Raw genomic sequence first — 27,944 nt, forward strand, 5'->3', positions numbered from 1 at the left:
AGATGACATCACATAAACATTCCAATAGCATGCTCACAAGCATTAGTGAGGATGCATATAGGTTTCCCTTCCTCTCATTCCATTTTATGTTCTCATCTTTATCACACACACACACAGGCTTGTAATTTTTCATTAGTTTTTATTGATCTGTGTAAACTCTCTGCAAAATCTTTACATGCAAAGTTATTTGCAAACATACATATTCCCATGCATGCACTATCTATTTACAAATACAGAGATAGAACCGAGAACATTCCACTGAACTGGCAGAATCAAGTAGAAGACAGATATAGGTTTAGCTCGAAGAGAAGCCTGTTCAAAAAATAAACAAAAAAATATTGATTATAATTTATGTCGATCATCATCTGATGATGTTTAGCCGACGAAGTACAACATTGTATGTGTGATGCTACTGGTGGTTGTTTTAATCCCTGCCACAGGGGGGCAGAGTGGCTGTACAGAGAAAACAAGACACAGGAGAGATTTGAGTGTGTTTGTACATAAAGTCTGTTCAAAGAATGAAGTTAATCTTATCGTCTGCTACTGATAGAGTTGGATCAAGTCTGATCTTTTTGTCCATGTGCTTAGTTTATTATAACTCTATCCAGTGAATGCTATCAAACCAGATTATTCAGATTACACCAATAGTCATCATAGTCATGCAGCATAAGTCTTCTTGTATTTAAAGAATTAACAGGAATGTTATGGGGAAGAAGTGTAAACATTAATGGAATTACAATAGCATTAATTTTTTACAAAGTATATATATATATATCTTGAACCACAAGACATTTCATGCATAGGTTTTTTACTTTTCATCTTTGTGACGTTGGAATAACTTGCGAACAGCTGTATAAATTGAGGTCATTCCACTTTGTAAGGTGTGCTTTCCTTGGTTTGCTGTGATCCGTGAACAAATATACACTAAAGCCTTGAGTGATTGGGATGTGGCAGAGGGAAAGAAGCGCCCTGCTTTGTGCAAAGGATTGACGTAGAAGTGGGCCTCGGCCGCACCAGGCACAGTGCATGCAGGTAAAGCTGCACATTCTTATGACATAACCTGTTCCACCTTCTCTCTTTGTTTAGCAGAGCATCCAGGTTTTAAGTTTTGTATTTTTTTTTTTAAGGGAAACCTGTAAGAAACTTGACCATGTAAACACTGCAGTAGAAAACCTCTGAGGTGTCAGAGTGAACCGCGGGCTTCAGGAGAGAAGAGGCAGCAGGAGGAGAATCTGTTTTCTCCTGCGAAACCACAGCTGAGAAATTATCTGAAAAACGAACGTCGTCGTTCACGTTTCAGTTCCTCTAATCACACAGTTAATACTTCCCACTAACTTAAAATTCACAGCTTCAATAGACATACATTAAACTCCTAATCTTTAACTAGGTGTGCTATAGTTTTAAATTCACAAATTAACAGCAACTGATGACAGACTCATCGAGCTCATGGGCCACTGACGTATGCATCATCTGGGCATCAGATGTCTATCCTAACCTGAGCAATGTATCAGTATGTAAACATTTCTTCTTCATGGAAATATACACTATGTTCAGGACAGTGGGCACAGGTGAAATTTCTTAAGGTGCAGCTGTGTGTTTTCTTATGTCTGTGGCTTAGCATGCTTAACACAGTTCACTGAGCGTCATGAAATCACATGAAAAAAAAAAGAATACCCTGACAGTCAATCAAATGTCCGTCACAAGCTTAAATTAGTATTTTTACAAGCTCGAATTATTAGTTTTGATCTCAGACACCAAAAACATATTGCTTTTCTTGTTCTGTGCCAGTGCACTTCAAACTCTTCATTCCTTTAGTGGAGAATTTGTCAAGTTCGGCACACTATATAACATCAGGCATGATGGTCTTTATGCAGCTGTTGGCTGACAGATGTGTCGCTTACATTAATGAAATATCTAAATCATTTATGCCATGATTTGTCCCAGAGGCAGATTAGGTATCAGCACAGGCGGGTAAATTTGTTAATAAGAGGACGTGGAGTGAGGAGTATTCTACATCAGGGAGAAGGACGAATGCGAGCAGTGCCTGTGTGATGGTCAGGTAGAGAACAAATAGATAAACACAACGAGATGAGGGGGAAAAGGTGCTTTAGGAGATGCCAAGTAGGGAGGAAGGGTTTTAGCTCATGCGGGGTGGGGCAAGTGGTTAATCACTAGCGACGTGATTCTCGTTGTACAGGGTGTGCCAGCGCTCAATCTTCTTGTCCTTGTTCTTCAGACACTCGTACCAGTGCTTCAGCCTCTCTCCTTTGGCGGTGATTCCAAGCTGACACCCGCCTGTCAGAGAGAAAGTGAGGTGTGAAAAAGCGAGGTGGTACGCAAGAGAGAATTTTATTTTGATGGCATCAAAGCAGTAATCAAACATTTACCGATGTAGTCGTTGGACTTCCCGATGTCATAATCCCACACAGAGATGTCTAAAGACTTTTTAGCCAGTTCGCTGTGTTTGATCTCATAGCCAAATTCCTGAAATTTGATTAAACAATTAGTCATCACTTCAGAACTTTTTTCATACCCAATTTAAAAATATGATTATGAAGCAATAACATGGGAATAAGCTGATTTTGTCAATGTATTTACAAACCTCATTAAACTCTGGGTTTAAGGTTCTCTTTTTGATTTGTGTTTTGCTCTTGCCCTTCTTCCCCATGTCAGGTTTCAGACATCTGCAAATTACACACACACACAGAATCTGATTTATGCCGTCTCAAGAGTCATGCATACACAGTCTGAATGTACTCCTCATTCTGCTTCACCTACATTTTGACATAAGGGTCAGAGTAGCCATTAGCATCCATGGCAGCCAAGTGAACGCAGCGCACGACACCCACAATGAGGCGGTTTTGTGGGGAGCTGTACATGAGGGAGATCAGGATCCGACCACGCTCTTCTACCTCTCCGCCGTCTTTCCCTGGCTGAGAAACAGCAGAGGCAGCAAAATAAATCAGTGGGATTCTTGATAATCTGCCACGTTTAGACATGCTCGGAAATAAAAAAGAATTGCCTCATCTTCGTAGAGAGCGATGCCTCTGGCCCCCCCGGCTGTTGCAGTTTTCTTCGTCTGCAAGGAAAGACATCACAGCCGCTCAATACAAGACTGAGACAAGGAGAACAGAGCCTGGTTTGCATGTAACTTGAGTTTCACTCACGGGGATGACTCTTTCCAGACACACGTTAAAGTTTTTCTTCTGGTTCATCTTCAGTTTCTTCAGTGCCACTCGAGTTTCCCCAATGAACTCGTTGTGCCCGAACTTGTCTTCATCACAGACGGAGAGCCTGAGGAAAGCAAACGAGAGTCTCAAACATGCAGTGTCAACTGAGTGCAAAGTATTGATATGTAAATGTGGGTTTGTTGCAGCCTAGTGAAAGTTAAGTATCCATCCACCTGAGGGTCTTGCGCTGCATGTCCTCATCTGTCAGGCCATGGTATGTGAGCGTCTCATTCCATGCAGGGTTGCGGGTGTTTCTCAAGGTCTTTGTGCGCAGCTTGTTAGACTGATGCGGGTTAGATCAGGACAAGGAAACATTTCATGGCATGTTACCACTGCACAAGATCACATACATCTGCGGTTTGTGGTTTGTTATCACAGCCAGTATCTACATGGAGCTGCTTCCCAGCCAAAGGTGGTTTATGCAGCTCAGACCTGCTCCATTATCCACTCCACAAATAATATAAATATACATCTATGTCTCCTTCTATTTCTTGACATCATCCTTGAGTCAATTTTATGCAGCGTGTTCATTTGAACCACAAGGTGTCAGGCTTGAGCTTGCAGAAAGGCCCCTCAGCCTCCGACAGGGTATAAAATCACCACCCTTCCTGTTTTGCTTAGCAGGATATTAGGGTGATAAATCTTTCAAGAGATGTAAAAGCTTAATGTAGGAAAGGTGAGTCTTTTACCTTACTAGCCCCTGGCAGCAGATGAAGCTTGACATAAGGATCTGCCAACCCGTTGGAGTCCATTGGCTTCAGTCCCTGAGGAGGAAGAGATCACAGTGTCAGTCACATCGTCGAGAACGGCAGCGAGCAATTAAGCTAAAGAGCCGCTCAGGAGCTTTTTCACATAAACCACTTGGCTGTAATGATTCCTTTGTGCGACAGAACGAGGAGGAGAGAGGTACCTTTCCTTTGAGGATGCTGCAGTGGAGGCTGTTGCTTTCCTGTTCGTAGTGCAGACTGAACTCTAGAGAGCCCAGAGTGGCTGAAAGAAACACCCAGAGCAGTCGTCACATTAGACTGCAGAGACATAAAAAAAATCTGCTCTCATGATTAAAAAAGTCAAAACAAAGAGAGGGACAAAGGATATAAAGAGAGAGAAGCACTCCTAATTAAACACTCAACACGTGAATAGGAGTGAGAATTAGGCACCAGCCTAGAATGGACAAGAGGGATTGACAATGAATTTGACAAATAAATATTTATCTTGACTCTTGTAAAACATCCATATGACACATTCACAGGCTTTTATTTACCTAAAGTAAACCTAATGTGAGCTGGAAAATCTCACCCAGGCACAAAAAAGAAATCAAATTAACAAGTCTCAAAGGAAGACGTTCAGAAACTAAGGTTCTGGGTAAGAAAAAAAGAATTAGTGAAGTGCTGCCCACACAGATTTTCTTTGGAGGAGTTTCATTGCCTCGCATTTCTGTAGGGGACAAAATAATCAAAGGTCATTTGTTATTTTTTTATGTAACTAACTTTTCTGGGCTCAGATTCACCACAAAACTGAAGAAGTTATAAACGCCTGAGCGGCTGAAACCAATTAGTTCTAATCATCACAATAGCCACATAAGACCACTGCTATTTCTGCCATTTTCACTCCCAACACAAGGGACTGGATCCAGCACCAGGGGGAATCTAAATCCTGCTAGCCCTGTTGTATCTCAAATTATTTGCATAGCTCCATATTCCCAGATCTCAATAAAATAAATTAACACCCAGTCCCCCCGAGAGGGAATAAAGGCCGTTTCACGCTGCAGGCGCAGAACATAAAAATGGCATGGCACCAATCTCATCATGAAAATGGGATATGGGATATATTTTAAAAATAAATAAAACTGCACAACTACACAAAGTACATTCAGAAAGTAGTCAGGCCCTGTCACTACATCATTTTTTACTGCCTTAAGACTAGACTGAAAAAAACATTTAAGATATTACAATCTCTCTCAATACCTCCATTATGAAAATGCAAAAAAGAGAATTTCCAAAGTTAAGTAAAAAGATAAACAGAAATCTTATATTGACATAAGTATTCAGACTCTTTGTGAGACTCTCTTTTGATGGTCCCTCTGGATGAGCTCCAGAGATGCTGTGTGGGGATGGAAGAACATCCATCACTGCAACTGCAGCGCCAGGCTCTGCCGAGCTGGGCTTGGCCAGACTCGAAGCTCCTCGACAGTGAGAACCATATGAGACACTCAGACTTTGAAAAACAAAGACTCTGGTCTGTTGAAACCAGGACTGAACTGTTCTGGAGGACTGTTACGTTTCCCGATTGTGTCAAGGGGAAGGAGGGGAAGTAACTTTGTAATTTAATGTGGATGAAAAGAAAATGGAAACAGATATAAATGTGTAAATTTAATTTTAATCTTAATCATAAACACAAACGTACAATTAACAACTGAAGATCAGCGTGAGAAAAAAACTTAATCCTGCAATTAAGGGAAAAATCCCCGTCCTTCTCAAAGCAGTAATATAGTAACGGACCGGGACAATGTCCCTGCCTCACTCGCAGCTCTGAGCTGGCAAATGGCCACTGGCCCTGTTCCCCTGTCTCTCCTGGTCTTAGTAGGTTTGCCAAAGTGGTGAGTGGGTCCCACTGTGCTAGCTCACTCAAAAACGGTAGGAGGGCGTGACCTGGATAGGTACAGGGGAGACGGTCAGAAAAATGCAACGATACCCACGGCTGTAACAAGGACGGTTAGAGAACTGGTTTTCCTTCAGGAAGTTTCTCCCAGCTCCACACAGGATCTCATGGTTCAGTTTTCTCTGTGAGACTTTAAACAGACTGGTGTGTGTCCTTTCCAACAGAAGGTGATTTGTTCATTTTTACCCCCTGCACACAACCAACTAATGCAACCACCTGTTCAGTACAGTATATTAAAGTACCAAGTCAATATGCCTTTAAATTTCACTAATCACCACACACAAAGTCTCTAAGTGCACACACAGCACTTATAAGGAGTGGGGGGGCTGGCAGCATTGACAGGTTATTAAGGGGGATGGTCTTTTGGTCATTTTGGTTTAAAGGGGATAGCAACTCCCCCCATCCTTCTACAAATTACCTACTAATGTCCGATCAACGTCTCCAAGATGATGAGATGAAATAGGAGCGTCATAGCAAAGTGTCTGAATACGTCATATGTTTTCATTAAAATATAAAGGTAAAAAGTTTTGAGTTTATGGGGTATTGAATGGAGACCGATGGGATTATTGAAATTATGTTTCTATTTTAGTGTAAGGCTGCAACATCACAAACTGTAAAGTGACTGTCTGTCACTTCCTCATTCGGATACACACTTCCTCTGCATTAGTTCCTCGGATATCGATTTTCATGCTTTGACAACATATCATAACATTTGTTATTTTCTACCCGGCTCAATAGACACTACCAGAATAATACTTGCTGTCGCTCCGACTAACTGGCAATTTGAAGCAATGAATTATTACCAGCAGACTAAAACGGAGGATCAAGAATCAACGCAGAATGACTCAGAATCCCTGAGGGGAACAGAAATGCTGCACAATTAATGAAAATCAATGCCCAACAATGTATTCTGCATGACTATATTATGTTTTGCTTGGAAAGAAAGTGCTATTTACCTTGAACGACTGAGAAGAAATCATTAACGTCAAACCGAACATGAGGAGAAATCAGAGCGGCCACATTGGTCTATGAGAAGAGAGCAGTTAGTGCACTCACTGGCTTCATCAGAGTCGTAGTCGTTGGCCTCCTCCTCCTCCTCGGCTGGGGGAGCTTGCTGTCGGACGGGAGCAGAACCATAGGTAGCCGGCTGCCTCCTCTCCTCTCTGACTGCAGGGGGCGCTCTCTGCTCTGGAGGAGCTGCAGCGGAGGAGAACGCACCTCCGTCTCCTGCCACTTGACCTACAACCACATTAAATATGTGTCTTAATTCAGGGGCTTCTTCCTTCGGAGGCTGCATTTGAAGTCCGATTACGTCACAGCGGCAACACTAGGTTGTGCCATTTGAAGGCTTCTCCAAACTCGGCCGACAAATGGGTTCTTTTTATCCCCAAGAAGTGAAGGCTCCAGCAAGTGGATCCTTCCAGGTCAATCGATAAATTGCGCTTTTTGACAAAACTTTTCTTAAAGAAGTAATGTCACGGGAAGCGATGAGACGCCAAATGACTGAGTATCACGCTTCAAATCAACCGAACAGCTGACGTACAAACCAAGTGATGTTAACATTTTCTCGTCTTTTCTAACTTCAGCTATGTTGCCTAACAGCAGCAACAAGGGTGGTACGAGCTGATGACGCTCTTCATGGAAAACCTCCGTGGCCCAGGACGTCAGATCTTGGCTCGGCCTTCGCAGTATACGCGGCCTACTCAGTGACTGCGTCCTCCGAAGGATGCAGCCCCTGAACTGAGACACAGCTTCAGTCAAGTGAGACGTCAGGAAATGACACCATCAGGGATTCAATGTTTGATTAATGTTTGTGACTGTTTCATAGGACAGAGGATTGTGTCCTCGCTGTCTCTCACCCTGCTGAGCCATGGCGAGCGTTGACGCCGGCTGCGGTCTGGAGCTCTGAACGGGAACCATCTTCTTCATCACCACAGGGCCACCTTGCCCCGCCTCCTGAGGGCCAGCCCCGCCTGTGGCCATGTGCCCCACTGATGGTTTAGGGGCCACAGGTGGGTAACCAGCACGGCCCTGTGACTCTGGGCCTACAAATAAGCAGGAATAGCATAAAACAGTAAACACACACGATACATGGAGGAGCCGCACATAATCACACCTCTCCAGGCTCCGACTGCAGTGGAATCTGTAATAGTCTCTCTGCATACTTTTGATGTTGCGTCTTTTCCGTGACCTACATACATTACAACAAGCTGTGGCAGCTGACTACTGTACATGCAGCAGCTATATACAGTCTGCCTGTCTGCTCAAGCCACACCCTCTACTATGACCCATCATGCCAGCACCACCTGGAAGCTCATCCCATGTCACAGCATGCACCTTCCGACAGCTTAATTGAGCTCTTCATCCACCCTCCTCTGCAACAGTGGGTGGTGCTGCCATATCTGGGAAGCAGATAAAAGGTCTGTTGTTTGGGAAAAGAGCAGCAAAGTGGTTTAAAGTCGGACTGAAGTTAAAATTCATTTCTGCGGAGAAATGAACAAATACAACTCCTGGTGTTTGTTTTTATAAGTGGACTTTGAAGGGGTCTTTGAAAGGGTAAAAGTGGAAAAACCCTTGTGGAATTTGAGTTGTAGTGTAGTCTACATATTATATAAAACATATACATACATATATGTTGATTTGTTTGTATATATAAACATATGGACACAGAGCAGTGTAAAATATGTTTGATTCTTTGTGAAACTGTCCTGTATGTGTCCAACCAACTACGAAAGTGGTCTGAGTGATCAGACATCAGGACACATTGACAACTTTAAAAAAACAACAGGCAGTGCTGATGAGGATCTGTTCTAGATGTTAAAAACTTGCCTGAATCTTGCTGCTCACATGCAGGAGCCCGACTCTGACCTAAGAAAGATGTAATTTAAACCAACTGTCCTAAAAATCGGGATAAGGACCTGCTGGTCGCCTCATGTAAAGATTTAGATTCAAGAAGTTTCAAGAGTAAAAAGAAAAGCTGAGGGGTTACATCTTGGCTGTGTCTACCTGCAGGTTGTGGTTGAGTTACTGCCTCTCTGGGCTTAGGGGTTGGTGGCCCCTGGGGCTCTGCTGCCCCATGGGCTCCGGCCTCTCTTGGTTTGGATAATGGCATAGGTGACGGCAAGAAATGTTTCGGAAAACCTTTGAAGAACCAGGCACCAGACCTCTTCCACACCTGAGAAACATCAACAAGATATATTGGTTATAAGCTGTCAAACTAACCCTAACCCTAACCCTAACCCCCTAACCCAATTATTTTATTTGTTCACTGGAGTGAAGCACTCACCTCTCGCTGTTCTCTGCAGATCTTGCAAAGCCAAACAGCACGTGGCCGACTGCCACACTGTGTACCACACTTAGTACACATGTTCTACATGACAGGAGAAAATAAGATAAGATTTCCAGCTGGTTGCCATTTTATTATAGATAAACAGGTCATATCGGATAACCTTTTGCATCTTCTCATTATAAACAGCAGTGTTTAAGTCTTTATGTGTGGCTGACTCATTACCCACCTTTTTGCAGTCCTCACAGACCACTGAGCTGACCCCAGGTGAACCCAGCTGCTCCCCACACAGCAAACAGCGGGACAGTCCATCCCCACACACTGTCTTCTTAATGTCGTCCAGGCGGTTTATCAAGCGCCTGCAGCAGCACAGGGTGAACTCTTACTCAAAATGTCACCGTTAATTATCCAAGGTCCAAGTGTGTGCACGTTTCAGTCTCAATGGTGTCTTTATTTTCTTTTTGACAAAGATTTTGAGAAATGGCAGCATGTTTGCAATCCCTTACCCGATTCGCTCCTGCTCCATGGCCTCCATTTTCTCAGCCCGGGCAATCACGCTGTTTATAATCTCCTTCTCTTCATCTGTCAGGTCTGGACTGGAACCAGGGCCTGGCTGCATCGTCCAGTTGCCCCTGTCAGTCAACATATTGTCCACGTGAGAATACACTAGCTCTGTGTTTTTTGTTAAAAGATACTCAAACAGAGCAAACACAGGGAATGAGAGAACACTTTCTGCATTTACAGAAACAAAACATGACAGTGCTCTCTGGGCAGTTACAGAGCAGAATCACAGTGTAGGAGATGAGAGAGGTGGAGTAGGAGCTGATCTACTTACTGCTCCTTTTCACTGTGTCACAGACGACACATCAGAGAGATGCAGAGAAAGACAAAGGAGGACACGGTTTAGTTTTGACATCGCCGTTAGAGATTGACATGAACAAAACAGTTTTGACCGTCATGCTTACCTAGAATGCATGTTCCTCTGCCTGTCGTTAGACATCCTCATCGCCGTGTCCGTCATGCTGCACAGTCACACTCTGCCAGGAAAGAAAGAGAGCAAAGAACTCAGCATTAGTCAAGTAAACTCAGAGATATCCTCTCTCTTTGTCTCATGCTTATGCAGCACTGACTTAACTGCTACCATGGACAGTGCTGAGCTCATATTGGCAAGCCACCAGGCACACTGTCTTTAACTGCCACTCTGATTTAATGTTAAATAAAAGGTACAATGACCCCACAGTCACAATCATCTTGAGCCAAACGACCTCTAGAATAAACAGAAATCAATTAAAGCTTCCGTAAAGGTGATTATGACTCTAATTTTTCCCTTCAGCTACTTTCTGCCTATGAATTTACTGAAACAGCAACTGAATGCCAGTTAGAAGTGGCAACATGGGCACATTTCCTGTTGCAGAATCAGAGCCATCTCCTTTTGCCAAGCCTGTTTTATCAAATTCTTACCACACACATATTGAACCAGAAAACACCATTAAGACATAAAGATAAAGGATCTGTATAATACAAGCCGAGACTATGCTGACACATGCTGGTTCTAATACCAATACAGATAATTGCTTAGTGTATGTGTGGCAGAAACAGCTGACGACAGAGCGAGTCCTCCTGTATGTTTGGGACCAGAGTGGTGTGGGTCATTTAAATTTATGTGCACACTCGACATAAGGGCTTCGGAGATAAGGTTTCACAAATTGGGGGTGGCAGGGCCAATTGTTTTAGCGGCAGCGAGTAAAACTGTGGAAATGCTTCCAGTTTCATGTTGTATAGCAGAGGTTTGTGCTTCCAGAAGAGGAGGTGAGCTTTTACAGATATAGCCGAGTCTTTGTGATTGTTCATAGAAGCTGAGGTTTTTAATCCAGAGAGAAGATGAGGGTGTGTTATGAGGAGGCTGATGAGCCGTTTGTAAGATCTGTGGGAAGTTTATTGTCACTCAATGTGGTGAGAATCGAGACTGGATCGTTTGTAGTCGAGAAAAGTCTCCGAGAGGCTGTGTTGTCTGAGTGTTTCATGTACTTGATGTCAAGAGATAAGCTTTTGCACTCACTTGTGCGCAAACAGGCCGACGCTAACGATGACAGTGGGAAACAATGAGCTGTCAGCTATTAGCTCTCATCCATATGATACAGCAGCAATCTAATTTACTCTCAGGGTGACATGGAAACGATGGTGCAAAGGATGTCAACAGAAATCACTGAAGTCTGCTGAGTGTGTGTGTGTGTGTGTGTGTGTGTGTGTGTGTGTGTGTGTGTGTGTGAGAGAGTCTAGGTCGCTGACTTGGAGCTTTGTATCTGCCAGACAGCACCAGGCTGAGGGAACACAGCAGTGTCCTCAGGGCAAGTACCAGCAGCCGGGGCTCCGAAAAGAAGCAGCAAGAGGACCAAAAAGCCTCTTTGGGGCCTCAAATGTCGAGAACTGTGATGGTGAAGTAGGATGAGGAGAGTGCAGGTGCTGTACTGGAGAGAGATACCGTCAGGAATGCATAATGATCACGCTAAAAGGAAAATCAATAGTTTTCGCTTGTCTTCAGCTTTTTCACAGCAGTAAATCCCAGCACTAAAGAACCTTGGAGAAAGTGAGAGACGGAGGGTGAGGGAGGGGTGCGTGCGCCACAGTCTCCCTGGTTGGGCTGCTCGCGTTATGCTGCGTAACATCAGGCTACATACCTTTCGAGCTGTAATCTGTTGCTGCAACGCCTGCGGGACTCACAGAATAACAACACATTTTCATTGCTATCAATAGACACTCTGGGTGGGGGCCTCTCCCTCTGATGCTGCTGCTGCATTCAGCCAACAGTGAAAACACAGTCTACAGGGAGAAGACGTTACTCAGACTTCATAGAGTGTATTGTAGACACCGAGGCTCTTGAGCGTGGCCCTTTTTCACTTCACCAAAATTAATTATCCCACTTTTGTCTAACACGATTGTCCTGGACAAGGGGAGAGAGACAGATGGGAGGGAGGGAGGGGGGCACTCAGACTTTGGGCTGGGTAATCACTGACTCAGACGAGTCCCAGCTCTCGGTGTTGGGGACGGATGTTACTGCATCACATATAAGTGCGCTCTTTGCTCGGGTGACAATCCAATTAACATTCAGGAGGAAGAGTGTGGAGGATCCGATCCACACTTTTCTCATAAAGAGGAGTCAGCAGAGGCTTTGATGTGTGGCGTGGTTTCATTATTGGTTCAGTCAGGCAGGGTTTTACATCTCAAAGTGTACATATTCAAAAATGCACTGCAGGCCAATTATAATAGACTATCTCTCCCAAACTGCCATGTTGATCTTTGTATTTCTTCAGTCGTGACACCGCTGTGACCCTCAGTCTGTCACCCTCTGCGTTATTGATGTTATAAATGTGGCTAATCTACGTGTTTTCCTCCCATAGATGATGATTCAGTCAGGTGGTGGGTTCTTCTCTCTCTCTTTTTTCTTTTCAAAATGTCAGGACAAAGTGACGTGTCCCTCAGCAAAGTGGTGCCCAGGAGCATGACTACGAGCAGATAATGTGTAAGAGACCATAGGGGGAGCAAAGACTCGGGATAAGTCATCCTGCCTGATCATTGTAAGTCATCGACCCAGTGGGAGAATTTCACATGGAGGTGGTGAGGATCAATTTAGAAACCTAGCTGCGTCTCCTCCTCGGGGCCCAAGAGGACGAATCTGCATCTGTGCATCTTCAGGGATGTATGCATACACAACTCTGAGAGCACACCCTACACATTTTCTTTTCCATTTTTAGAAACACAGTCATGCTCTCCTTGGATACTGGAGAGTGAGTGTTCAGCATGAGTAACTAGCATCAAGTCTCTTAAGACACCTGCACAAATTAGTGTTATTACATGACTTTCAACAGCAGAGGTATGACTCATTACTACAGATTTTCTGATGGCGAGGGGGGGGGGGGGGGGGGGGTATAGACTGTAATAAGAATAGCTTATAGCCTGTGATTTTTTTTCAAGATTTGGTACTTGCTTGTGGAAATTGAAAGAGGAGAAAGCAGGTGACAGCGGGACATTGATGGATTGTTGGATCATTATGGACACTGCGAAGCTAGCCATCTCCCTTTTTACTGAGATCAGCAAAAAAAACAATGCGTAAAAGGTTTTACTCCAATGTTTTAATGTCATTATCAATCAATTTGTCATCTAACAACAAGCTGACATGTATTCACCAATTTCTGATTAGAAATTTGAGAAAAATGCCAAATATTAGCTGTATGATGGTCATAAAATGTGTACATTTTTCCTTTTTTGCTAATATGTTTGTGTTTTGGGATGTTGGAAGGGCAGTACAGGCACTCGCCTTGGGCTATTTTCTATTACTTTACATGATTTATCAAGCAGTGTCAAAAAAGTACGGAGATTTATCAGTAATGAAAATCAGCTCTATGCATTACTCAAAGCAGTATGAATTTGTTTATAGCAACTATGCCATTCATCCGATGCCCATTTGCACCATGTGTTAAATACAATGAAACAATATGTGCTGCTTTACTTAAATTCCAGGGCGACAATTCCCTGGCCATCCTGCAACAGGGACACCTCTAAAAATGGGTTAATGAGAATCGGAGATCAATGATTGCACGGCCCCTCACTTTAATCTATCGTTCATCAGGCCCCCATTTGTATCTTAATGCCTCTGGCTAAAACACATATAGCTATAATGGAGGTCACCCTAAAGCACTTCTGTAGCCTGGCCATTGCAAAGTCCCCGTGGACTCAGATCAGCACTTTCTTCCGAACCATTTTCCTAGGTGCTGATGCTAAGTAGATTCCACGGTTGATATTCATATCAGTGCAGCATAGACACCCTAGCAGTGATTTAATAATCCTGGTGAAACCAAACACATTGCTGTGACCATAAATGTTTCATCAGCTCCAACACTCTGTGCCGTTTCCTATTAAAGACTCAATATTCCTGCAACTCATGCACATTTTTCACGTTGCTGCAAGAAACCAGCTCAGCTATAAGATTCTTAAACACATACTCATTACCGGGGTTATACTGTGTGACTTTCTATTTGTATTCTATCATGTTGTGAAGCTATGAACAACATGGTTACACCAAGCACAACAAAAGTGTTCCCTCCAAACAAAATAATAATTGTGAAGAATGAGTATGTGGTATGAAGTTAATGTCATACTGTACCCTTTTTTGTTTACCATACTGACAACAATTTAAAAAATGTGAAATCTAAAACTGGTGTTAAACTGAAATACAATCTATACATTTTGCGGTTGAATATAGAAAAATCTCTTTATGTGAAAAGCTGGCTTAAAGAAGAGAAGGAATAAATAACATATTTTGTTTCATTATAATCTTCTCCCTCTACCATCTGGCCTGGCAGTAACTCACATTGTTTTATGTATTATGAAACACAGCCTGAGATCCAGGAGAGTCTTGGCTCGTCCACAGTTTCAACTTAATTCCTGTGGTGATCTGGAACATCATGTCTGAGCAGGGAAGACTGGAAAAAGTCAATATTTCCTCTTTTATATCTCCGCTACATTCACATCTATAAAGACAGAGCAAATCAGATAAAAACATATTTTTGGACAGAGGAAAATTAGAATTACATGCTACTACCTCAACCAAAAACAGTGCCTTACTGATAATTAGAATCACAAGACATGTGTGGTTCAATTAAGAAATTAAAAAAAAAAACTTGACCCTCTTAGAAACACGAAAACTGTATTGTAAAGCCCATCAATGGTATTTTTATGTTATTGTTAAATTATGAGTCATTTATAGACCTGCATTAAAATCTCCTAAGTAACATAGTGATACCTTGACTCACATGCAGGCTACATTTCATCAGAAAGTACCACCCCCATATTCTGTAGTGAAACGTGTGGGCTAGTGGGTGGTAGCTCTACAGAGAAAATTAAATTCAAGGTCTGTGCTGACAGATTTCACAGACAACACATTGTATCTTTAAACTGGACACAGCTGACCAAGCCAGAAACACACATTGAAAAACCATAGAGAGTTGGAGTACGCCCAACTAAAGGGAAATGAGAGTTGATCAGTTTTAAGAGGTTCCAAGAGCAAAAGAATCACACAGTTGGGTTTGTGCATAAAGACTAATGTATGGTGGCTAAGGACTGCCATGTTTGGAGGCCTCCAGAGGGAAGAAATGCTCAGTATATGAAGACGAGTCAACACGTGCTACCACCACTCATACATGGAATCAAATTATAGTCTGGCTGCTAATTTTTAGCCACACTCACTCATGGAGTGCCTCTGTGGAAGCTAATGTTTATATAGTCTAATGTTCAGTTAGTCCACCCCTTTGGTCCGGAGTTATCTTTGACAGATTTGTTATGAGCAGACATTCATGGTCTCAAGCAGATAAGTTTGGTGACTTTCATGGTCATCTACCTTTTTTTATATAGCGCCACCATCAAATCAATATATGAATTTGTCCTGAAGAGACAGGTTTATTGAAAGATGGTCACCCGTAATGTGTGTTATGCCAGAGCTCGAGTCACCTCGAGACACTTTTTTCTCTCATTTAAGTTATGTCTCATGGTTGAACCATAAAATATGTTTAGTGAAAACTATAATTATTATATTTGTAAGTCAAGGATGTTTACGTATGGGCTTATGTAGCAGTGAAGTGATTTAATGACAATGCTCAACACGGACATGAGAAGAATATCACCTAAAAACAAGTGTGAGTGGTGTTTGTTTGTTATGTTATATTTCTCGTATAAAAATAAGTTCCTAAAATAAAATATCAATTCGTCTAATGATTCTCCTCTAACCCTGAGTTCACTTTGTATTCAGCACTGAAGTAGAATAGCACCTAGTAGAGCTCATACCTCATTTCACACACTTAAATATATCAGTTTCTTAGTTTAAAACAAAAGATCCATGAATTATTCTCTGAGAATTCAGTTAAAATGTATGAATAGATCATAGATTTCTCATACATCAACAGAAACAAATCGCAATAGATTATTTAATGTAAAACAAATACAGGCTGAGTGGGGGGATGTGGAAGGAAACACCGGGAACCACCCACTCATAGTGGAATGGCACAACTCCATCCCTCCCCCACAGAGGAGTGTGAGATGCCAACACACTGAGGGGCCGGGACCTGGGCAAGAGTGTAAAAGCACTGCACCAAGAAGCCCTCCACTGCAGGAGCAAAACATCACTCAGCATTTAATTATTTACAGCTCCCACCCACATTGCCTTTCACTGTTTAAAGGTATTAGAACACACTGTCTGTGCTTGCACCTCCTATCAGCGGCATGTACAGAACAGAGGTTTGGGACGGAAAATGACAAGAAGGCCAGAAAGACTGAGAAACGTACTTATGTCTATTTTGGGAAACGGTACGGATGTTTGTTGGTGTTTTAAGTCTGTGGCGTCGACAAATTATCCATGTTTTCTCTCAGACAATGGTGTCGACAGGGACCATCTGTGGAACCATCTGTGAGGACTCCTCACCTTCCAATGTGAGAATGTTGTACCATATCAAACACACACCACTACGTCTTCTGGGTAGGCATGGCTCCAGGTCCCCGCATTGTTGGAGAACAAACCGGAAAGACCATCCAGCGACTGACGAGCCACCGTGCTGTTATCCTGCTATCACTGCTGGTGCTCTCCAGCAGACCTGAGGGGGTTGGGTGTTGTGTTTTTTTCGTTCTTAAATCAACACACACTGAATGAGCAGTTGACCCTCTGTACGTCTCATTTTCACAAAAGAAAATTGCCAGAAAAACTGACACACAATTTCTCATAAATTTCAATGTAAGAATTCTTGCGTCCAGGCCTTAATATAAAACAACAGAAGTAAAAACTATCGGCACTCAATTAGCTGCACTCCAGCAAGAGCCTGCAGTGAGTCTTAGATTTGCTGGGCTGATGGTGATTCATCCTTGTATGCCCCAGAGGTAAGCGGTGGGACTTTGAGAACTGGCTGTTGATGCATTGAACAAGTCATGCCTTCAATTTCCTCCAATCTTATCTCGGGGGAAACAAACGCTACCAGACAGTGCCATTAAATCAGCGCAGTGAAGGTCTGGTATGAAGACACTGCGTCTTATTTCCTAAGCAACCTGCAGCTGGTGGTCTATAAAGATAAAGCCCATGCTTCCTAACATATATAGAAGCAAGTCTGATCTCATCATCAGTGCATCGTTGTGATTGGCCATTAGTCTAGTCTCTTTGTTGCTTTTGAAGATCTGGCACAGTTCGGCAGCCGGATATCTGACTCTCCCACTTGGCCCATCAGCAAACTAGCAGGTACAATACCCCCGGGTGTTTTTAGCAGATGTCAGTCTGCAAATGAGAGCCTGTTCTAGTCTGGAAACACTGCTGCACAAAAAAATCAGCTGTGGCCTAACTTTGGAGAGAGAAAAAAACGCTGTTTATATGTTTGTCAATGGGACTTGAAATGCAAATGTTGGTTATTCAGACGTCACTGTGAGAGTTTGGGAAAAGAGCATTAATACAGCTGCAACATGTGCACAGATGTGATTATAATCAGCTAAATATAGCATGTAGGATTTTTCTAAACCAGGGGCGATAAAGGGACAACAATTTAATAAGAGGAGCCAGTAGTTTGTCCAACATCCATTCACAATTCCTGAGTCAGCAATGTGTACATTTAAGTCATTCCTTATTTAATGTTAGCTATAGCTTTGAGCAAATCCACTGTTTCACGCACATTGCGTTCTTCAAAAAAGCTTAGAAAAAAAAGAAAGAAAATGATTCATTGGTACTTTGGGGGTCAATCAGATTTCACTTGGGGCCAAATCCCCCCCTGGCCCCGCCCCTGGATCCGCCCCTGAAATATCGGTTTGAGAAATTGTAATTCGCAGTGGAGGAGTAAGAAATGCTGAGTTGTGGTTTACAGATTCGATCACAGCCTAACTCTGTTTTTGAATTGAACTCCCTGCTCCCTAGGGTAACTTTGTGTAAAGGCCATATTAATTACATCTCTCTTTTCCAATATGCCAAAGCGTTTTCTCAGATCTAGTGGCCAGTTTCAGGCAGGCCGCGTGAATCGATTCTCAGCCATCGCTCTGATGAGAACTTAAAGATGAAGCCACTCCCTATTGAGGACTGGCCACAACAAATGGCGGAATAATGTCGCTATTGCAACAAATAAAATAAAAAAACAGAAAGAAACAGCCTATCTGAGTACTACATAAGATTTGGGTTCTACGCTCCATGTATGGATTGTGACGAGCACAGAGGAACATGAAGTCATGCACCTTCACCAACTGTGGCCATGGAAACAGCAAGATCAGAAGATGAGAATCAGAATGATTAAACGCAGTGTGTGTGTGTGTGTGTGTGTGTGTGTGTGTGTCCACCAGTATGTTTGTAGTAGACTGTACCTGTGCCAAATTTCAGGCCATCGGATCACCAAGAAACATGGCCGAGTAGTCATGGTTGAAAAGACCGTATGGTAAGGGGAGGACAAGCTGAAGACGTGGGATTGTGGGTACAGATGCTTCATATTCATCATCTTTAAATAATGCAGTTAGGATACAGCACTTACTTCATCCCTCCATCTTTTTTTCACCTTTTCCCTAAACACCCATGTTCTCTCGTGCTCTACATGTCTCTCGTTTTACGTAATGTGACCCAACAAACAATTTCCCTCTTTTCTGTCCTGCCTGATTCCATTCTTCCTCTGCACAGAGAACGATGTGAGGCCGGCAATCAGACAGAGAAATATACAGAGAGAGAGAGAAGAACCAGCAGAACATGGGTGTCGTCCAATCACTACTGTGGTTGCTCATGTGAGAGGAGCAGCTGCAGATATCTCCGTCCGTTCATTCAGTCTTTTCTCCCCTCCCCCATTTAATCCCCATGCTTCAGGTCTGTGCAGGAGGAGTTGGAGATGGTGGAACTGGGAGGCGGGTTACCAGCTTCTTCTATTCTGGCCTACTTCTGTTCAGGCATAGGCGACCAATGCACTGGAGAGGTCCACAATAAGTCTGTTTACCACACACACACACACACACACACACACACACACACACACACACACACACACTGCTCTGACTATGCAAGTGCAATAATAACCCACTGGTCCAGGATGAGACAACATCACAACAAGGAAGCGCCTGGATCACCTGTCCTGTGAGCACAGCTGGAGTCAGGAGCTGAACCTGAACCACATCAGGAGGCATCACTGAGGTTTTTCCTTCCTATAGTCTGCAGGCACATCAAGCCCCAGTGTGCACTCTAAAAATCCTGCAGCAACGCCCAGGGGCCGCAACCACACAATCTCCCACATGACTTACCAGGTCTGTTTTCTTGTATCAGATCTGCACCCGTGTTGCATCTCATCTTCAAGAGTGAGGGGATGAAAATCAGCTGCATCAAGAGTTATATTTATCATTCATGAATCAACTGAGTGCACGAGGCATAACACACAAGCAAGTTGTTGTAAACCAATGTAACAATTCAAAATGAGGCAACCCCTCTGCATGAATGACAGAATGATTCTGCTGCAGAGAGATGTGTTCATTAAAACATGTTTTCCCCTAAAACAAAGGAATCAATCAAATTGTCATTTGCATAACTGCTACCTCTAAAAGGTTAATTAACATCATCTCAATGTAATCTGAGTGCACTGCACACATTCACACATCCTGCATTTTCATTCAAGGGACTCGGAGAGACATAAAAAATGAAATTAATAAATAGAGGCAGTGGAATATGGTCCCTCGTAACAGATCAATTCCACTTCCTCTCTCTCTTGTGAATGAAATGCTGCATTCACTCAACTTGTAAATGAGAAATTCTAATGCACCGAGCCACTGACCAAACGCACTAAGCTTTCAGTCATTTCATGTTGAGGATGTAATGTTTGAAAATCCTTCGAAGGAGATCGTAGAACCTACCTGAGAATCCAGCCCCGTCGCTCTCTTCCTCTCTCCTCTCTCCTCCTCCTCTCTCTGGGAGCTGTCAGGGAATGATGCGGACTAAATATGTGAGCAGCGCCTGGATCAGACCACAGAGTCACTCATTGCGCATGGTGCCTGTCACCAAAACCTCTCTCGTCTCTGTGCCTGGGCTGGAGGGGCAGTCTGTTGCCGGAGGCGCAGCGGATCTCCCTCCACGGTGCGTGGGAACAGGTCCTCTATGATCCTGCGTGGAGGCGGCTGGAAAGCCCTTGGTACCCTGGGAAGGAAACCCCTGGATGTGAGGCGATAACAGGGATAAGTGGACAGTCATCACCTGATCCACTTGTCTGGAGAAAAGCGCAGTGGCTGCATCTGTCTCATCGTGATCCTGTTGACAAATCACTGCCAGTTTTATAGCATTATTTACTGTGGAGATTTATAACTGGGCTTTAAACACGTGCCTGACAGCAAGACATGGCTGATCAAAGTTGTGCTGACATTTAAATAAGCATACAAAGGTTTATTCTAGCATTGAGTTACTATTCCATTTTTTCTATATAAATAGTCATCACTATTTTGGGGGGAAGTGAATTTATTTTTTGCAGACATTCTCTGATATTTGACAGAGACAAAAAGCACTGGGATGATTCCCGGTGATTCATTTTGTTGTAATTTAAATGTTTTACATCATCAATTTTAACCCCAAGAAACTACCACTGATCAGCGTCTTCCCCACTCGGTGATTCTTACTGTGGAGACACCACGCCACCTAGCGGCTTCAATATTATCGCGCAAAGTAAAGGATGAAACGCTGCGGAGATAAAATGTTTTCTATGAATGTATGGTTTATTCCTGTTTGACGTGGATGCAAACATACTCACTAACAGTGGGAATCATCTGGATTCAAACCGGTTTAATGGTTCTGCTTTATGTTTGCCACACCTACACACAGAAAACGACTGCAGCTAAGGGGAGCGTTATCTCCATGTACTTCCGTGTTCGTCTCTCACTTTAAGTGTTTCAAAATGGTGAAAATATTCCTGGCACTGCTTCACATCTGCAAAGGAAATTAGAAAATTCACTTTATCTTACAGTTGTCAACAGTATTTTCTGACTCACACATCCCATAAACTAGATTTAAAGAAGTAATTCATCAATAACCTACTGCGCATGCGTGTCATCATGTGGGCGCAGCGAGTCAGAGACGGAAATGAATCCTGCAAAATAAAACAGTGAACAACAACCATCCTGCTGTTTACTATTCTTTAATATAGTTTTCAGATCGTTGTAAGACTGTGCAGACTAGAGGACATGAGGTTAATAGAGTTGTTTAATAGAGTAACAAGTCATTTACGAGTCTCTGAGCTGTGCCGTGGTGTGAGTTCTCTCATCGTTATGTCATCTTTGGTCATGTGACAGCCTTGTAGCACAGTGGTCACATGACTCGCTGTGTTGCCTATACGGAAAACATGGCGGCCCACCTTTCTTACGGTAGAGTAAATTTAAACATTTTGAGAGAAGCAGCACGGAAAGAGCTTCGAGAGTTTTTGGATAAATGTGCAGGAAGCAAGGTAATGAACACAATGATACACACAACATGGAAAACATGGCGGAAACTGTGACAGATGTCGTCTCCACAGCCTCAACCATAACACTGTCATGTCATAATGTCGCAGGTTATATTGGAGGATCATGTGTTTTGGTTGTAAATATAGTTTAACCACTAAATCTAACCCTGACGTAATAGCTGCTTATCAATTTAGCATGTTATCCATTAGCTAAACCCTACATACAGATGTTTTATTAACGGTGTCCTGTTGCTTTTCAGGCCATTGTCTGGGATGAATATCTGACTGGACCTTTCGGACTCATAGCTCAGTACTCTCTACTGAAGGTAGGTGCTTTCTGTGTGTCTTCTGTTTTATGTTTTAACCACGTAAAGTGTCAGTAAAACACTTTATGTCTAATTTTGTCACTGGGCATTTTTAGGAACATGAAGTGGAGAAGATGTTCACCCTCAAGAGCGGCAGGCTCCCCCCTGCTGACGTCAAAAACATCATCTTCTTTGTCCGTCCCAGACTGGAGCTTATGGACATCATCGCTGAGAACGTATTCAGGTTTGTTAACATCCGCCCTGAGTGATCCAATCACAAGAGGTGTGCGGTTGATGGGACACATGTAGATACATTGTTTTCACAGTGCAAACACAAATGCATCCTGGGACACATATGAAGGACCAACTCAGCTGTCATCTTCTGACTAAATAGTTTTGCCATGTTTTTACACTTCTCAGTGACGACATGTTGGATCTACACTGATCACCACATAATGACTGATACTTTCTTAAATTGGTAAAAATCTTTCTTCACATGAGCTACACAAGATACATATGATCACCCCCCCCCCACACACACACACACAAAGTGACATTGGACAATTCATTACAACTCCAACAGGATAAAAACATCATAATTTGGTCTTTGCAAACAGGAATGACAGCTTCAAATATTTGTTGATGGAGCAGGGAAGTGAGATCCAATCAAAATTTGTTCACAGGAAACACATTCAGCTGTGAACAGACTCGTGATGGGATCTCACAGGACGGATGTGAATAGCAGGTCTGAACAGGGCTATCTTGAAGTCAGACAGCCGGCTCAGTCGTGTTCTGTCTCTTTGTAAAGCTGTTAACCATATTTCACACGTCTGTCCTGTCCTGTGCCCCTTCAGCGAGGATAAGCTGCATTCGTCACGAGACTTCCACATTTTATTTGTGCCTCGGAGGAGTATGCTGTGTGAGCAGCGGCTGAAGGAGCAGGGAGTGCTGGGCTCCTTCATCAACATTGATGAGTATATCCTGGACTTGATTCCGTACGATGGTGATCTGCTCTCCATGGAGTATGAAAGTGCTTTCAGGGTTTGTTCACCTTCTGCAAACCACACACACACCAATCACCCTACTGCTCTATGAAGTGGTTACAGTATGATTTATAGAATGAAGATTGTATTTAAAGTCATCAGCAAGTCACTAGGTATTCAACCATAATTACACATGGATATATTGATTGTTGTCATATATAAGATACATATACACGTGACCCAAATTTGTAGCTTTAATTTCCAATGGTCATAACATGATCTTACTATCTTTTGTCTCTTTCAGGAGTGCTACCTGGAAAATGACCAAACAAGTCTTTACCACACAGCCAAAGGCCTCATGACCTTACAGGCACTGTATGGCACCATTCCCCAGATATATGGCAAAGGAGACTGTGCACGGGTGAGTATGGTGTGAGGTGGAGTGAATTGATATTTGCACACGGGCAGGTGCTCAGCAGAAAGATGATGAACACATTTGTTTGAGGAAGAATTGTCACTGCTTGTTCTCAGCATGTTGCCAACATGATGCTGAGGATGAAGAGGGAGTTTGCAGGCAGTCAGAATCAGATCCTTCCCGTGTTCGACACCCTGCTCCTCCTGGACCGTAATGTTGATCTGCTCACCCCTCTGGCCACACAGCTCACCTATGAGGGTCTCATTGACGAGATCTATGGAATCACCAATGGTCAGAATAAACCTTTTTAATTTCCACTGAATACTGTTATCTGATGTCTTTATATCTTCCCACGTTTCTGAGGATGTTGCTACAATTTAAGGGCAAGAAAAGGGGTTAGCCATGGGTAATGTTAATATAATAAAAGAGAATTTAATTCCTTTTTTCCTCCTTTATTTCTTTATGACCAGTTCTAATTTTCCTTCACTCCTGCCTTTCAGGTTATGTCAAGTTGCCTCCTGAGAAGTTTGCACAGAAGAAGCAAGGTGAGGCGAGTAAAGATTTACCCACAGAGCCAAAGAAGTTACAACTCAACTCAGCAGAGGAACTGTACGCCGAAATCCGGGACAAAAATTTTAATGCTGTTGGAGCAGCACTCAGCAAGAAGGCCAAAATCATTTCTGCTGCCTTTGAGGTTGGTCGTGCTTCATCTCTTTCCATCCTGGCATATTTACCTGCTGTAATTTCCTAAAAACAATCCAGAAATCTATCTTACTGTGTTTCTGCCTGTCCTTCCATTTTCTCATCAAGTCTATTCATTACCCATAACTAATTACCCCCATCAGGCTATTTCTATAACAATGACATGCACCAACAGGCACATTTTTAATGGGTAAAAACGTAGTTTTGCGTCACATACACGTTAGAAATGTAGTTACAGTGCCTGGCCCTTTCTGGGAGCTGCAATTGATTACTTCCAGACATCCTTGCTAATTTGATATGATCGTAATCTCTGTGGCATTTTACTGCAAAGATTCTAAAAGAAATCCATGAGGTTAGAGAAGTGATGACCACTGAGAGATAAGCTAAAGTAATAATCGTTCCAGCAGAATGCTTAATGAGACCAAACATGTCGTCAAACTATCTCCAGCTCAGAACTAGATATGCTGATTTGAATAAAAACTGTATTATTGGAGAGAGAATGTTAATATGCAAAGTTATTGCAATGCATAGAGCGTGTGCAGGGCTGGGGTTAGTTTATAGGGAAGTGGGGTTTAACTGTCTTGTCTTTAAATATATTAATATTAATGAACAACAGCTTCCCATCCCTTTTTTTGGTACATTTGAGTATCAGACGTTCCCACATGTTGTGTTGTGACAATTGGTTTCATGACATGAAAGTTTTCGTCTTAGCTGCACAATCAAATATAATTATAGCTCAGTAAGTAAAGTGATGTTTTTTGTCTCATCTCATAGGAACGCCATAATGCCAAAACAGTGGGAGAGATAAAGCAGTTTGTTTCTCAGCTGCCTCATATGCAGGCAGCACGGAGCTCACTGGCTAACCACACTTCTATAGCAGAGCTAATCAAGGACATCACCAGTGCGTACATAATGTTTTTTTATGTTTTATTGCATTTTGAACAGATTATTACACAGTATTTCATAATTACAAAATAATGGTTTGTCAAACGCTGCTGGTAATCAGTACTCTGATTAAAGCAACTGTTTTCCATCAACTCTCTGAAGTCTTTGTTTATATTAGTGTAATTTATCTTTTTCTAAAGTATCTCCCAAATGTAAGGATGATGATAATACTGTATATTGTTTCCTTTTATTATTTTGTGTATAAACTGTTAAATACATAGAGATAAAACTAAGTCCTCTTCCCCGTTCCAGCTTCAGAGGCCTTCTTTGATAATCTGACAGTGGAGCAGGAGTTTATGACTGGAGTCGACACAGACAAGGTATTAATCTGTATAACCTTTACTTTATTCCTGCAAAGCTAAAGAAGAGATATTTATTATTATTATTATTATTAAGAAATATATTGCATTTGTTTTTCTTCTTCTCCTCGTGTTTGAATGTAAAAAAAAAAGGATATTTTATTTAAAAAATGTGTTTTATTTATGATTAATGTCTAAAATATTATTCATTCCTCAGGTGAACATATATATAGAAGACTGCATTTCTCAAAAAGATCCACTGATCAAGATTCTGCGCCTGGTGTGTATGCAGTCAGTGTGCAACAATGGCCTGAAGCAGAAGGTGTTGGACTACTACAAGAGGGAGATTCTACAGGTCAAGACACAATTATTTTTTTATGGCTGTGGTGTCTGTGTTCATACATACTTCTTGCTTCAACAGAGAAGAATAGTGGAGCGAGAATTACTCTGTTGCATTAAATTAATAACCAGAATAAACCTGTAGGTGACTGATGTGTTCAATAATGCTTTTTTCTTTTTGTAAAGACCTATGGTTACGAACACATCCTGACACTGAACAACCTAGAGAAGGGGGGTCTTCTGAAGCTACAGACAAGCTCAAGGAATAACTACCCCACTATTCGGAAAACCCTTAAACTGTGGATGGAGGATGCTAATGAGCAGGTACGACATTTCAGAAACAACTTTGAAGATAAAACATGTGAACTTTTGTGGCTTTGAAAGGGACTAAGACTGTGTTTTTCCCCCCTCAGAACCCCAATGACATTTCCTATGTGTATAGCGGCTACGCTCCATTGAGCATCCGACTGACCCAGGTACTGGCCAGGCCCGGGTGGCGTAGCATTGAAGAAGTTCTGAAGATACTTCCCGGTCCGCACTTTGAGGAGAGACAACAGCTGCCAGCTGGTCTTCATAAGAAACGTAAGGACTATGACAAACTGCTGTTTGCCCTGCTGCTGCCTGAACAGAACAAAAGTAAATAACCTCCTGCCTGCTGCTTGCAGATAAGACACAGGCTTTGTTTCCGATAAGTCAAATGCACAACAGCAGCAGATTGATGGCACAGATGCTGACAACACCACAGAGCCACTGTCAGTGTTTGTTTGTCTGTTTCATCTGTGTTCAAGTGGAGGCTTGATTAGAAACACACTATGCTCGATGTGACACTGACCATCATCCTGCAGCTTTCCCTCATCTTTTCATATTGGCTGTAGTAGGTGTTACACTGATGTGAATAAAGAATTTAATCATACACTCAATATGAAAAGTGCTAATTAGAAATGAGTTTGGGCATTAGACAGTTGACTTGTTACTACACGCCTGCCTAACAATGGATTGTAAAAGGTGATAATGGAGGAGTGTAGGCTCGGGGGAGGGTGACTGCTCAATCAGTGTTTTCACTGCTCTGTATTGTGGCCCTGTTTTATATTCAGTTGTGTTTCGTTGAAGTGAGCAATGGCAGAAACTTGATGGATTTACTGTGTCAGAAACACAGGAATATTTTTATTAAATCTGTCAGGCTCACAATTTCTGCTTTTATTTGGTTTAACTTTGGCATTTTGTTTGACTGACATGCGTTTTCTCCTTTTATTGCCGTACAGGCCAGCAGGGGGAGAATAGGACAACGCTGGTGTTCTTCCTCGGCGGAGTGACGTATGCAGAAATAGCCGCTCTGCGTTTCCTCTCTCAAATGGAAGACAGCGGGATGGAATACATTATAGCTACCACAAAACTGTTAAATGGTACGACTTGGATCAAGTCCCTCATGGATCGGCCTGAATCTCAGAGCCCCTGAGTCACCTGCATGTACACCTGGCCACATCAAACACCCGATCCATCAGAAAACTCTCAGCTCTCTAGCTTTTTATCTCTGTATCAGTGCACTGCAGGTGTTTCACTGATGTCTGCTGAATCAACAACCACTCGCTCTTTAAAGGTGCCCTGTGGAGTTATGTTTACATTCAGTGTTACTGACTAAAATGCATCGTTTGTTTAATCCTGGTAAACATGCTGAATGCTTTTCCTTCCTGTGCATCGTTTTTTTTTCTACCATCTTAAATCTTTCCATGTTCCACAAATGTCTCTTGCTTTACTTAATAGGTCCTTTACCCAGCTTCTTTGTTTGTTAACACCACAGACTGTTAATCAGTGGAATAAACTGAAATCAACAGCTGGAATGTGTATTTTGTCTTCTGCAATCTCACGCATGTCCATGATACAAGCAAACTGTAGACTTTCAAATTGTAAACACATTGTTCCATCACACATTTACTGGACACAAACTCCACAGGGTACCATTATTCTTTTTACTAGTTCCTTATTTGCAGTCAGATAAAATGCAATTTAAAGCTGGTTTAGCACTATTGTCTTCTGGTTATCTACTATGGAGCTACTGTATATATGTATGTATGATTAAAATCTCATGTACAAAATGATGAAAGTTGCTATTTGATTTGTGTTTTTGAAGACTTTTGATAGTAGCCGGGATAAAAAGAGGTAAATTAAGAACTAAATTTACTCTTGTGTTTCTTGGTTATGCAGTGAGCCATTATTGTTTGGTAGATAATTTTTGTAAAGGCAGTCTGTGATGAGTGAGAGCAGAGGAAAGGCAGAGATTGGAGTGTATCCATCAGCAGTGGTCCAGCTCTCTGAAAGAGCAA

The 27,944-nt window shown here is 42.4% G+C and overlaps 2 protein-coding genes across 5 annotated transcripts; one reads left to right on the plus strand and one right to left on the minus strand.

Moving 5' to 3' along the window:
* Positions 1 to 119: 119 nt before the first annotated feature.
* On the minus strand, positions 120 to 20,434 carry LOC109633901 (rabphilin-3A). Of its 4 annotated transcripts, none has more exons than XM_020094073.2 (18): positions 20,065 to 20,434; positions 10,140 to 10,211; positions 10,010 to 10,021; positions 9,681 to 9,806; positions 9,404 to 9,533; positions 9,175 to 9,258; positions 8,895 to 9,063; positions 7,748 to 7,933; positions 6,945 to 7,127; positions 4,141 to 4,220; positions 3,920 to 3,994; positions 3,404 to 3,513; positions 3,168 to 3,294; positions 3,023 to 3,079; positions 2,779 to 2,933; positions 2,603 to 2,684; positions 2,388 to 2,484; positions 120 to 2,295 (listed from the first exon to the last, which is right to left on the minus strand). In XM_020094073.2, the coding sequence occupies exons 2-18, from the start codon at positions 10,193 to 10,195 to the stop codon at positions 2,165 to 2,167; spliced, it is 1,860 nt and encodes a 619-aa protein (XP_019949632.1). In that variant the 5' UTR covers positions 10,196 to 10,211; positions 20,065 to 20,434; the 3' UTR covers positions 120 to 2,164. The 4 variants fall into 4 exon arrangements, with proteins under 4 accessions (XP_019949632.1, XP_069380144.1, XP_069380143.1 ...); XM_069524043.1 differs by lacking the exon at positions 10,010 to 10,021 and adding an exon at positions 19,462 to 19,507; XM_069524042.1 differs by lacking the exon at positions 10,010 to 10,021 and adding an exon at positions 19,462 to 19,534.
* Positions 20,435 to 21,480: 1,046 nt separating this feature from the next.
* Positions 21,481 to 27,719, plus strand: vps33a (VPS33A core subunit of CORVET and HOPS complexes). The gene is made up of 13 exons (XM_020093561.2): positions 21,481 to 21,638; positions 21,896 to 21,961; positions 22,057 to 22,184; positions 22,795 to 22,981; positions 23,228 to 23,344; positions 23,455 to 23,629; positions 23,839 to 24,032; positions 24,815 to 24,941; positions 25,238 to 25,305; positions 25,502 to 25,639; positions 25,810 to 25,947; positions 26,037 to 26,205; positions 26,886 to 27,719. The coding sequence occupies exons 1-13, from the start codon at positions 21,507 to 21,509 to the stop codon at positions 27,077 to 27,079; spliced, it is 1,833 nt and encodes a 610-aa protein (XP_019949120.1). The 5' UTR covers positions 21,481 to 21,506; the 3' UTR covers positions 27,080 to 27,719.
* The last annotated feature ends 225 nt before the right edge of the window (positions 27,720 to 27,944 follow it).

This window comes from Paralichthys olivaceus, chromosome 4 (genome assembly GCF_024713975.1).
Source record: "Paralichthys olivaceus isolate ysfri-2021 chromosome 4, ASM2471397v2, whole genome shotgun sequence".
Classification (NCBI taxonomy): Eukaryota; Metazoa; Chordata; class Actinopteri; order Pleuronectiformes; family Paralichthyidae; genus Paralichthys; species Paralichthys olivaceus.